The 14,012-nt window shown below is 37.5% G+C and overlaps 1 protein-coding gene across 1 annotated transcript; it reads left to right on the top strand.

Moving 5' to 3' along the window:
• The first annotated feature begins 8,684 nt into the window (after positions 1-8,684).
• LOC122672403 (pentatricopeptide repeat-containing protein At1g09820) lies at positions 8,685-10,832 on the top strand. The gene has a single exon (XM_043869884.1). It carries the CDS (start codon positions 8,685-8,687, stop codon positions 10,494-10,496), a length of 1,812 nt encoding a protein of 603 aa, XP_043725819.1. The 3' UTR covers positions 10,497-10,832.
• The last annotated feature ends 3,180 nt before the right edge of the window (positions 10,833-14,012 follow it).

The following is a 14,012-nucleotide window of genomic DNA, read 5'->3' as shown; positions in this document are numbered from 1 at the left end:
CATGTCCTATCTGGGGACAACTACAAGAAATCGAAAGAGGACCTAGATGTGGCCCTTTGTTTGATGGAGTTGGACTTAGCTATTAGAGAGACTAAGCCCATAGTTATTGCTACTAGCACTACAGAGGAAAAACAGAAGCTGAAAAAAAAAAAAAAAGGAAAACAGCTAATAAGAAATGTATGATATTGATGAAAAGGTCCATCCCTGAGACTATGAAGGATAGTGTGGAGAATATGGACACTGCCACAAAATATTTGGTTGCCATTAAGGTATTTGAGGTTTCCCAAAAAGCTGAGAAAAGAGAATTGATGAATTACCTTCTCTCAGCAAGGTTTGATGGCAATGGAAGTGTGAGGGAATAAATACTTGAAATAGCTTCCATTGCAAAGAAATTAAAGGATCTTGGGACTAGTTTGGACAATGACTTTCTGATCCACCTTACTCTCAAATCCCTCTAGAGCAGTATGAGACCCTGAAGACCACCTATAATACTTTGGGGGAAAAAGTGGACCATGAAAGAACTTATCTCCATTTGCACACAGGAAGAGAATAACAGAAAGGACAAGAAGAAAATTGAGAGTGCAAATGCTACTATTCATAAGGCTGTTGGACCCTGCAGAAACAAGAAGAGGTTTGCAAAGAAAGGCAGGTTCAGGCCTTGTGACTAAGGGTGTCATAATTAGCTAGAGTTAGATGTGTATGAAACAATATAATTTCTCCCACACAACATGGATATAGAAAATAAATTAAAGGGTACAAAGGTGACACCGGTATTACGAACCGCATGTAAACTGAATAAAGAAAACCGAATAGAAACCACTAAAACCGTACCACATATAAAACGATTATGACTTTGGGTGATTCTTATCCGGTGCGGTTTTGATTTCTACCTTGCAAAATATGCACCGAACCAGAACTGCACCGTTTGACATCCTTACTTATGACAAGTCAAACAGAGACTAAGCACCTCAGAGGATCACCCTAATGGAGGACAAAAGGATATGGGCAGCTTGGAGTGTTTCTGGTATCATAAAAAGGGGCACATGAAGAAGAATTGTAGAGCAGCAGTCTTGGTTGGCAGTAAGAAGGATTCTGTACTCAATTGTCTCTTGTTTATTTTGAATATTTAATATTGATGCTCCTATGGATTCATGGTGGATTGATTCTAGCTCCTCTATTCATATCACTCATTCCTTGCAGGGGTTCATCAAAAGGAAGATACCAAATAAGGATGAGGTGGCAGTGTTCGGAGGGAATAGAGTGGAGGTCGTTGTTGATGCTATAGGAGTAGTTAGAATTTATTTGAATGACTTATTTTTTTATTTAGAAGACATTGTGTTTGCTCCCTCCATGAGGAAAATTTTGATTTTTGTTTCTAAACTTTCAAGAGTTGGATACTTTTTTAATTTTAATAGAGATTGCTTCAATTTATTACATTATTCTGTTGTGATTGGCAATGGATGGTAGTCTTGTTGATGGGCTTTATAAATTGAATAGTGACTCTCAATTAGTTTTAAATATTGGCTCTAAGAGTTCCATGCTTGATGAGTGTTCTTCTATGTTATGGCATAGACGTTTGGGTCATATATCGGTACAAAGGATGAAGAGGTTGGTCAGAGATGAGATTCTTAGACCATTGGATTTTTAAGATTTGCATGATTGTGTAGACTGCATGAAGGGAAAGATGACCAAAACCAGGAAGATGAAGGCAGCTAGTAGTAATGATTTGCTTAAGTTGATACACACACGACATTAGTCACCCATTTCCTACTCCAACACTAAGTGGTCGTATGGTATTTTATTACATTTATTGATGATTTCTCATATTATGGGTACCTCTATCTCATTTATGAGAAGTCAAATTCTTTGGATGCCTTCATGATTTACAAAACAGAAGTTGAAAATATTTTGTCAAAGAAAATTAAGATGGTGAGGTCTGACAGAGAAGGAGAGTATTATGGCAAGCATGGAGATTCATCCCAACTTCTTGGACCCTTTGCCAAATACTTATAGGAACACAACATTATTGCACAATATTCTATGCCAGGTACACCACAACAGAATGACGTAGCAAAAAGGAGGAATCACACTCTGAAAGACATGATGAGAAACATGATTAGTAACACCAGTCTTCCAGAGTCTCTATGGGGGAAGCAATCAAGACAACAATTTACATTCTAAACAGAGTGCCCAATAAGTCAGTTCCAAAGACCCCTTTTGAACTTTGGACTGGCATAAAACATAGTCCCAACCACTTGCATGTCTGAGGTTGTAAAGCTGAAGCAAGGTTATAAAACCTATGTGAGAAGCTGTTGGACTCTAGGACAATTAGCTGCTTCTTTATGGGGTATCCTGAGAGATCTAAGGGTTACAAATTCTATTGCTCTAGTTCGATAAATATAATTGTGGAAACCAGTCATGCCAAGTTTATTAAGAATGGTGATGAGCTTCATAAGCCTCGTGATCTGGAGTTTGATGAAGACCGCATTATTGTTTTTGATGTAGTGCCCAGTATCAACTTTCAGCTACCTGCTACTGTTGTTGATATTTCACCTGTTGATGATATAGTACCTGAACTAGCTGATGAGATGATTGTTGAGCCAGTAGCACCTATTGACCCTATTGATCCAGTTCAGCCATAGGAGGATTTGAAAAGGTCTAATAGACCCCGTAGGCCTGCTATTGGATCTGATTATATACTATACCTGACAAAAGGTGATTTTGATATTGGGCAAGAGGAGGATCCAACCAGTTTCCAGTAAGCTATCAATAGTTCGAATTCTCAGAAATAGTTGGAGGCTATGCAAGACGAGTTATTGTCTATGAATAATAACAAGGTTTGAGATTTGTTTGATCTTCTAGAGGGTTGTGCATCCATAGGCTCCAAATGGGTGTACAAAACTAAGATTGATTCTCAAGGTAAAGTTGAACGCTACAAGGCCAGGTTGGTAGCAAAGGGTTTTACACAGAAGGAATTCGTTGATTTCAATGAAACCTTTTCCATAGTCTGTATAAAAGATTCTTCTAGGGTCATCATGGAACTTGTAGCTCATTCTGACCTAGAGTTGCACCAGATGAATGTCAAAACTGCCTTCTTGAATGAAAATCTTGTTGAAGATGTTTATATGATCCAGCCTAAGCAGGAAGTGAGAGAAAATTTTGCAAGCTGAACAAGTTCATATATGGTTTGAAACAAGCCTCAAACAGAGGTACCTTAAATTTCATGAGGTGATTGTGTCATTTAGGTTTTCTGAAAATCATGTGGATCATTGCATATATCTGAAGGTCAGTGGAAGTAAATTTATCATTCTGGTGCTATATGTTGATGACATTTTACTAGTAAACAGTAACATGGCATTGTTACTTGTGAAAAAACGTTTCATGTCTACAAGTTTTGAAATGAAGGACATGGGTGGAGGCCAGTTTTATTCTTGGTGTTGAGATCGAGCACGATAGAAAATATAGATTTCTAGAGCTGTCACAGAAAGCTTACATTGAACGGGTCCTCAAGCGGTTCAACATGTTTACTTGTTCAGTTGGTGATATACCAATCAGCAAAAGGGACAGACTAAACAAGCAAAAATGCCCTAGAAATGATGTTAAGAAGAGTTCGATGGCTGACAAGTCCTATGCTTCTCCGGTAGGGAGCTTGATGTATGCACAGGTTTGTACTTGCCCAGATATAGCCTTTGCAATCAGTGTTCTAGGGCGATTTCAGTCTAATGTTAGGTTAGTTAGCACATTCGACAGCAGCAAAGAAGGTCATGAGATATTTGCAGAAGACCAAGGATCATATGCTTGTATTAAGTAGGAGTGACACTCTTGAGGTTGTTGGGTATTCTGATGCTGATTATGGAGGTTGCACTGATGACAAGACATCCACTTCTAGATACATTTTCAAGAAGGCAAGTGGTGCCATTTCTTGAAAGAGTGCAAAGCAGTCTATCTTGGCATCTTCAACCATGCAAACAAAGTTTGTAGCCCTCTTTGAGACTACCAAGCAGGTTATTTGGCTCAGGGATTTCATCTCAAAGTTGAAAGTTGTAGATTCAATTGTCAGACCCACAATGATATATTGTGATAATATCTCTGTTGTTTTCTTCTCCAAGAACAACAAGAAGTGTGGCGGTTCCAAGCACATTGAGATCAAGTATCTTGTGGTAAGAGAAAAGGTCAACGAAAGATAGATTATTGTGGAGTACATTGTGACTGACAACATGTTGGTAGATCCTTTAACAAAGGCTTTGCCAATGAGAGTGTTCAAGAAACACATTTCTTTGTATGGGTATTATCGAGTCTTATGACATGCTTGCTTAGTGGGAGTCCTGTATTTTTCCTTTTCTATTTATCATGTTGAACATTTATATGAGCATAATTATTTGCACATATTGTTTTCCTTGGATTTAGCACATATGTTGTTAATTGAATTCAAATTTTTTTTTTCTAATATATTATATGGCGGTATTTAGCCAAAGTTACAAGGTGGTCTGCCAAAGTTCGATATTAACCCAAGGTTATGGCGGTTTGCCGTTAATATCAAAGTGTATGCCTATAAGGTTATTTTAAGGCACCTCGATTTCACAATCAGGTATAGGACCTATATGAAGTTTTAACTTCATGATTATATATCTCAAAGTGGCTTATTTGACAAGTGTGCCCTGTTCTTAATGACAGAAAGTTGTATGTTGTATACTAATGTGTATCTTCTACTGTTGTTCAACATGATATGATTTGTTGAATAAATCAAAGTGTAGTGACATATAGATGCAGAGGGATTCCATGGCCACATCGATGGATATGGACTCTATAATCAATCTAGCCCAAGTGGGAGATTGTAAGAATTTTCAAAATTGAAATTAATGGGTTTAATTAATTACTGGGTCCGGTCTTTAGATGAGAATCCTAATACATGTGTTAGTTCAAGCGTGTCACCCGGTTATTAAGATGCGTTAGCCTAAACCCATTGTGGAAGTGTGTTAGGGTTTTGGGAGAGTACTATAAGTATTATAAAGAAGGGTTCTTGCAGTCACGTGATTCATGATTATTTTTTCTTCCACAAGAAAGAGTATACTCAGGATGAAGAACGGGAGGCTGCATAAGATCTCTTCAAAACTTGATTGACTGTTGAGATTGTTGTGATTTAGTTACAAGTAAAAGAGATTTTCAATATCTCCAAATTTTTAAGGCATTAGACCAGATAATTGGTTGTCAAACAAAAAAAGCTTCTCTAGTCTACTTAAATTATCCAGAGAATAAGGGATCAGACCATTGAGTTTATTTTGAGGTAGCACCAAGTAAACCATATTTCAATCTCCAATTTCTGAAAGCACTAAACTAGGTTATTGATTCTCAAACAAATAGAGCACTCTAGTTTACTTAAATTATCCAGAGAATTAGAGATTGGACCACTGAGTTTGTTGTGAGAAAGCTCCAAGTCAACAAGATTTTCCAGATCTCCAATTTATGAAGGCACTGGACCAGATAATTAATTCTCGTACAAATAGAGATTCTCTAGTTTATTTAGATTAGCCAGAGAATGAGGGATTGGACCGCTGAGGTTGTTGTGCTCTAGCTCTAAGTCAATTAGATTTTCCATATCTGCAATTCCAGAAGGTATTGAACCACTAAGTTCATTGTCATGGAGGTATAGATATTCACGGTTGCTTAAATTAGCAACGATAGAGGGGATCTTACCAGTGAATTTATTCCAACCCATTGATAATTTAACCAGATTTGTCATACTCCCGATTTCTAAAGAATCTTACCACTGATTTCATTGGTATGGAGGCGTAACAAGTGAAGGTTGCTTAATTTACTTAAGGGACGTAAAACACTAGAAAGATTATTATTGGAGAGATAGAGGTGGGTGAGTTTGGAGAGGCTACCAAAATGCACAAGGGGCAAGCTAAAGAGTCTAAGAAGGTTACAAGTGATCTTGAGAAACAACTAGCTTCTAGAACTGTAGAGTATAGTGGACTTGAGAGGGAGTCCATGTTTACTATTGAAGATACTTATGGTGCTGAATTTGACTGGTTCTGAACTAGCTTTAGCTATAGGATTAGAATTTAATTCCTTGGGTTTGCTTCTTTCATGACCTCTAATTAATAAGAGCAATTAAAATTTGCATTTGATTTCGCTTTGTGGTTCTAACTAATCTAACCAATAGTGTTCTATGCAGAAATGCTTAAAAGACTGTTGATTTTCTTTTTCATTTTATTTAAATGTCCCTACATTAAATTTTATGTATGGCTTATCATGAGACTTTGCCTACTAATTTTTGCTCATATGCAGCTAGTCTATTGGCCATCGTGCTGTGTCCTAGATTCTAACATGTTTGGAATTTCTAATTTGTAGATTTCAAAAAATGGAAATTTTTTTTTGGAAAGAAAAGGAAACTTAAATTAATTAAAAAAGATTTACATTAGAGTATTTAATACAGATTGTTTTTCAAGGAGAATGCATAAAGCTAAATGCTGCATGATTAAAACCAACAGATCATCAGGATAATGTAACATAGTCAAAGCCAAAATGTTGGGCAAAATATTAAGTAGGGTGGGCAAGAAATGTGATGGCCAGGATTCCATAGAAGGAGTCAGCATCATCCTAGGAGCATCTTTGTTAAGGTACCATAGCTCGGAAATCGGGAGATGGTCCTTTTGAGCTTGACTAATTCCAGCAAAAAAAACCAACTATCTCTGTTTCTGCCTTACTTCTCAAGGAAATGGACGTTAATGATAATAGATTGGAATATATGTATGTCTAAACTGCTAGCATGACTCCTTATTTTATGACTTTCTCCACTTTAGGGTAAATAACACTCTTAAGAATGATTTCACATTTCTAATTCGAATGATTAATCCAGTATATTTTCAATATTCATATGCATGCTTCCATGTCTCTGCTTCATAAGAGGTATGATATTTTCTGGGTATTTTTTTATTTTCAGGAATTTAGCCCATATTAGCAAAGAACTGGAGAAACTTTCTAGTAATTGTTGCTGTTGAAATCTACACCAACGCGGAGATTTGCACACAGTAGACCAAAATGTGAACAACACAAAGGACCGGAGTGGACACCTAGGAAGACTCTCTGATGCTTAAGTCAAAACTCAATGCAACAGTTGGGATGTTGAAAGAGCAATAACTTGGGGAAATTTGTGCGTGCCATTGAATTTCATGTACCTTGTGGTTTACCTCCTGACTTATAAGATAGACGGTGGAGAAGTTTGATTCTTAATAGAAGATCCCTAAAATGAAGGTGAATATTTATAGGAGTCCTGAATGGAAGCGGATATGCGAGTAGAGTCTTGGTAGGAAAGGTTCCATGTAGATAGTTTCTTTGCCTTGTGCAGAGTACAATCCCAATAGGAATGTTCCATGTAGATGGTTTCCTTGCCTTGTGCAGAGTCCAGTCCCAATAGGAATGTTCCGGCCACATCTGCCCTCGCCATCCCACACTCTCCATTGAGCGTAGCTACTAACTCCAGAAAACCAGTGGTGTGCCCAACCTTGTCCAAAAAAAAATATAGAAGTTAGGTAGACTTGTTATATTTCATAAGGGGAAGTGTCTCTTGTGGGGGAGCGTGATCCTTGTGCGTGCAGAGCTAATGGAAGCACACACGGGAGAATCAAGCGGGCGATCATGTCTGTCTTTCATGGTATGGTAGGGTGGTCATTTGCCTTGAATCGTTTTCGTCTCCTGTTCCCTGCCCGAATAGGAGTGCAAAATAACGACCTAACCCCCTACCCGAACACACTGCCTAAGGGAGGTTAAGTCGTCATTTCACGCCCCCTATGAGGGAACTGGGCGGTCTTGTTCGGGCAGGGAACAGGACTGGATAAAAATTGCATTTGCCCCCTGTGTCTCCAGGATCACGTTCAGGTACAAGAACGGTTCACGTTCAGATGAATCCACTCTGTGGGACCCACATGGAGTGGATTCCATCTGAATGGCTGTGAACCGTTATCGTACGTTCACATACATGAACGTGATACAAAAAAAATTTAAAAAAAAAAAAAAAAAAAAAAAAAAAAAAAACCCTTCTAGCCTATACGGTTCTACACCAACGGTGGAAGAGATGATGTTTCTAAAAATAAGACGACGAAACCTTTCAGTTTTCTCTGTGCTATGCTAAATTCCATCCCCTTTTGTTAAGTTCAAACTTTTGCTGCCGGTGGAGTGTTCATTACTGCTGCAGTCTGAATCAGGTATCTACACTCGAGAGTTTCTCCTCATTTCTCAGTTTTTAAATTGTGTAGGAAGTCGATATGATATGTTTCATTTTCTTAATCTCACTCTAATGAAATTCTGTGCTACGCTTGATTTCTGAGTTCTTAAGTGTGTACCAGAGTGTTATGTTGATTTGTCCGATTGAGTTTCTCCTGATTAGCTTCGAAACCCTCGTTTTGGACCTTCCAAATCATTCCCGCAGGAGATCCGGGCCCTTTTTTTTTTTTGTCTGATCCTTCGATAAAAAATTCATTCTCTTCATAAAAAATAGGAGGTAGAAGTGTAGAACCCATATAGATTTATTTTTCGATTCATCCCTGGAGTTGAATACCTCGTTCAAGGTTTTTTTTTTTTTTTTTGGAAAGGTGCATTTGCCACTACTGTGTTCCTTTTCCGATTGGATTTCACCTTTTTCTGGCATTCCATTTCTCATTATGGAAAAAAATTGATGTACAATGAGCTTTCCATTTCGTTGTCGGTCTATAGTTAGAGCTTCTGTACTCAATCATCGTCCTCCCAGAAGATTTTCTTATTCATACTTGAGTGACAAAAGTCTTGACTCAGATGGGTTTAATCAATCCTGGGTTTCTGAACTCGTGAGAAAACAACATTGGCGTGACTTGAGAAGCCTAGTTAAAGAAACAAATCCCAACAGATTTCTGCAACTTTTGTTTGAATCAGAAGCAGAACCAGAGATTGTCATTAGTTATTTTCGGTGGTCAGAGAAAGAATTTAGACTCTCGTACTGTCTTGATTACTGTTGTAGATTACTGCACTTGCTGGCAAATGCAAAGAAATATGGGGAAATTAGGTCATTACTCAATTCTTTTGTTAAGAGTGAGAGGCACTCCAATGTTTCTTTCTTCCATATGATTGCAGTATTGAGTAATGGCTTTCGTTCCAATTCGATGATCATTGTTGATATGTTGATATTGGCTTATGTGAAAAATTCAAAGTTGAATTCTGCCTTAGAAGCTTTTCAGCGTGCATGGGATTATGATTTTAGGTTATCTATTCTTTCGTGTAATCCTTTGTTGAATGCTCTGATCAAGGAACATAAGGTTGCAACTGTGGAGACTATGTTTAAGGAGATGATTAGGCGAAGGATTACCCCTAATTCTATTACTTTTAATACTTTGATCAATGGTCTTTGTAAGACTGGAAAATTGCAGAAGGCAAGGGATCTGGTCGAGGACATGAAATGCTGGGGATGTTCACCATCCGTAATCACATATAATACACTTATTAATGGATACTGCAAGACGGGTAGGGTGGGCAAAATGTACAAAGCAGATGCCCTTTTGAAAGAGATGGTATCAAGTAAAATCTGCCCAAATGAGACAACTTTCAACATTCTAATTGATGGGTATTGCAAGGATGAGAATATGTCTGCAGCAATGAAATTATTTGAGGAGATGAAGAGGCAGGATTTGAAACCAAATGTGATCACATATAATTCTATCATCAATGGTCTTTGCAACGAAGGCAAGCTTGATGAAGCTCTTAGTTTGCAAAATGAAATGATGGGTTTGAATTTGAAGTCAAGCATTGTTACATATAATTCACTTATCAATGGGTTTTCTAAAAAAAGAATGTTTACGGAAGCTAAGGTGTTATTCAGTAGTATAACTGATCAAGGTCTGTTTCCAAATGCCATCACATTCAACACTCTGATTGATGCATATTGCAAGTTCGGCGAAATGGAAGAAGCAATTAGATTGCGTGATTTGATGTTAGAAAGGGAGGTCCAGCCCAACGTTTCAACTTATAATTGCTTGATTGCTGGCTTTTGTGGAGAACAAAACATGGAGGGGGCTAGCAAGCTTCTGGATGAAATGGCAGACAAGGGTGTGCCAGCTGATCTTGTGACCTATAATATATTGATTGGTGCACTGTGTAGGGAAAGGGAGTCAAGAAAGGCAGTTAAGCTGTTGCATGAAATGTTTGACATGGGTGTGAGACCAAGTCACGTGACCTACAATACTTTGATGGATGGGTTCTGTAGGGAGGGAAACCTGAAGGCAGCTTTGAACTTGAGGACACAAATGGAGAAGGTAGGTATGAGGGCAAATGTTGTAACATACAATGTCTTGATTAGGGGCCTCTGTCAAAGGGATAAATTGGAAGAAGCAAATGGGCTTCTTAACGAGATGTTGGAAAAGGGATTAATCCCAAATCGTGTAACTTATGAGATAGTAAGAGAGGAAATGATGGATAAAGGTTTTGTTCCGGACATAGAGGGACATCTATGCAGTGATGCTTCTTAGCAGTTTATCAAAGGATAAAGAAGAATTTGTATCACCTATTTATCAAACTATAAAGATATATAAATGACTTCTTATTAAACTTCATTTATAAACCATCCTTCTTTTGAAGCTGTTTCATTGGGACTGAACTTTCCCTGGGGGACGTAGGGGGGCTGTTGTGGTTTTGTTATCCATTTGGGGAGAGTGGTCGGTTTGTATGGAGGGCCGCCTTGTTGGCAATACTCTGGTGTATTTGGGAGAAGTTGAATGCATGAGGCTTTAAAGTAAAGGTTTGTTATTGACAACATCATAACAAGAGGAGCTCATTGGGCTATGGTGGATAATCTATTTGGAGATTGGAGTAAATATCAGTTTCTGTTGGAGTTGGGGAGTAGATGAGGGACTTATAATCACCCCCCTCCAAATTGGGAAGTGAAAGCTGAACTTCAGTGAGCGTTTCCTAGGGAACCATGGTCTGTTGGGAGGGGTACCCCAGGTCCGGTTCGGGCGCTATCCAGAGGGTTTACTTGGGCCCTATAAGGGAGGCGGCCTATGCAAGCAGAGTCGCTTTCTCTTCGTTAGGCTTGGAGTTTGTGAATAAGAAGAGCCAATAACACTACGGTTGAAGGTGATAGTGATATGCTCATTGCATGCATCACTTCTTGTGAAGATCGTTCCTGGAGATTTACCCACATCCTAAGTCAAATAAAGTTTCTTGCTTCTCAAGTGAATTGCTCATTGCATTGTATGTCTGGATCTGCAAATGGATCTCCTTGCCAAGCAAGATTTAATGAGGCCAAGATGGTGCTCCAAAAATAAATACCCGTTGTAATAACTGAGTTTGTTTTTTAAAATTTTGCTTCTCCAATATTTTTAAATTTTCTTTTTGTTGTTGGTTATGGGTGGCTTTAGGCCCGCTGCTGTTTTGGGTTGTAGTGGTCATGTAAAGCTCTTTTTCCTTCAATAAAGTTATTTGTCAACCCAAAAAAAAAAAAAAGAACTCGTATTTGAACACTTACTTATGGTGCTGAATTTGACTGGTTCTAAACTAGCTGTAGCTATGGGATTAGAATTTAATTCCTTAGGACTGCTTCCTTCGTGATCTTTAATTAATCAGAGCAATTAAAATTTTCATCTTATTCCGCTTAGTGGTTCTAACTACAACAACTCAGTCTTATCCCAACTAAATGGGGTCAGCTCCATGTATCCTTTGGAAACAAAGTAAGGAAAGGAAAGTAAGAGGGATGAAGAAATGAGATAAGAAAAGTGAGACATAGAAAATGAAAAATGAAAAATGAAAAATGAAAGTAAGAGGAAGGGGGATAGCCCAGGAATTCAGGAAAATCTCAGCTACATGGTGTCAACAACGTCTAATTTGTGGGTCTAACTAATCTAACCAATAATGTTTTATGCGGAAATGCTTAAGAGAGTGCTGATTTCCTTTTTTATTTTATTTAAAGCTCCCCTACATCAAATTTTGTGTATGACTTATCATTAGACTCTGCCTGCTAAATTTTGCTCATACGCAGTTAGTCTATTAGCCATTGTGCTGTGTTCTAGATTCTAACATGTTTGGAATTTCTTATATGTGGATTTCAGGAAATGGAAGTTAATGATAAATAATTTGAATATATGCATGTCTGAACTGCTAGCATGACTCCTTGTTTTATGACCTTCTCTAGGTTAGGGTAAATGACACTCTTAAGAATGATTTCACATTTCTAATTCGAATGATTAATCCAGTATATTTTCCACATTTATATGCATGCTTCCATGTCTTTGCTTCATAAGTATGATATTTTCTGGGCATTTCTAATTTCCAGGAATTTGGCCCATATTAGCAAAGAACTGGAGAAACCTTCTAGTTATAATGGGTATAGATTATAGAACCATTGGAAGAGTAAGAGTTTAGAGGAGTTATATTCAAGGTTGAATGTATCAGTATCAGGGAGTGTTGTAAAACGGGTACAAGGATAGAATTGTCCTAGGGATATATTTGTCAATTGTCATTCTTTATCTTTCTGTGTTTTGGATTTAAAGGAACTCATCTTGGTGGAACATCTCTGCAGTCACTGTAGCACAATGTTCAGTTTCAGTTGCAAATTCTAATCTCCAAAAGAAAATGATGTAGGGAGCAAGGTCCTAGGGATTAAAGTCGCCCAGGATAGGGGAACTCATGTCCCTAATTTCAGGTTATCAAGAATAAGAGTCTAGATACGAATAGAACTTCAGTTCAAATTCAAAATGAAGATAAGGCTATGACCGAGTCTCATTAGTTCAAATTTTAAAGAGTTGTTACACTCTAATCCCCATCCTAAGATCATGGGCAATTAGAATAATCCAAACACTTATCCTTGCATGGTATCAGTCACCATTGACTAATGTCAATTTCCAAATCCCAAATGGCTTCCGATTCTTCAACAACATCTTCAAATCCAGTCTCTTCTCAAGCCGTCATCTCACCCACCAACATACTTCAACTTTTGCCTATGAAGCTAGATCATACAAACTATCAAACCCAATGAATGCCAGGGAGATCAATCACTCCCTTAAAACAGTCTGGTAAATGTTGACAGCAGCAGTATCAGAGACTATAAAACAGAATAATAGCAGAACAAAAAAGATGAAATTGAAGAAAGAGGAGGGAGAAGAGGTGGGGACGGTCAGGGAGAGTGCACACGCTCACTGGCCACGCAGACATAAAAGACTCAACTTTCAATCTATCTTCTATGGTTTTTTTTTTAGGATGAAATATCTTCTATGGTATTACATTGTCAATATAAAGAAAACTCCCTTGTATAGAAATAGAAACCCAATTAAAATAAGAAACTAACAAATTAAGAAAGAATTCTTACGTAATTTAAATCTATCAAAATAAAAGATTACAAAAGTTCAGTTCCACTGCACATATGGGCAGGTGTATTTACATGCAAGAAGCAACCTTCTGTCCCATTATTGCTAGTTACAAGGTGAGAGGTCTTTATGGAAACAAAATGGACATGTGGTTGCCTCTCACATGTATGTGCACGTACATGCAGAGGATCCATTCTTAGATTAAGGGTGTCAAAACCAAACAGAGACTGTTTACCGAAACCGAACCAAACAATTTAAACCAAAACCGTGAAACCTTTTAGTAAATGGTTCGCTTTTGGTTTCTAATTTGAGACCGTTTAGTTAAACGGTTTACTCCGAACCATTTAAACCAATGGTAAACCGTTTGAAACCGATTACTATATATATATGTATATATAGTAAGTCAAGTCATTCATGGCTAAAATAAACAACTATGGTAAGAAAAAATCCCACCAAAAAATTAATAGGCACTCAAACCTTTTGAATAAAAAATAAAATATATAAACAATTATAACCATACAATTATCATAAAAATACGTATGAAAAATTAACAATAACCAATTCAATTCAATGTTATGTTTACATCTATTTCAATAAAAAAATTTAAAAGAGAAACTAGTTTGAATATAATTAAAAAATTTTTGTTTAAAACTATTTAGAACCGTTAAAAGCTATTTAAAACCA

Source organism: Telopea speciosissima, chromosome 8 (genome assembly GCF_018873765.1).
Source record: "Telopea speciosissima isolate NSW1024214 ecotype Mountain lineage chromosome 8, Tspe_v1, whole genome shotgun sequence".
Taxonomy (NCBI): Eukaryota; Viridiplantae; Streptophyta; class Magnoliopsida; order Proteales; family Proteaceae; genus Telopea; species Telopea speciosissima.
This window is presented reverse-complemented; position numbering and strand designations above follow the sequence as displayed.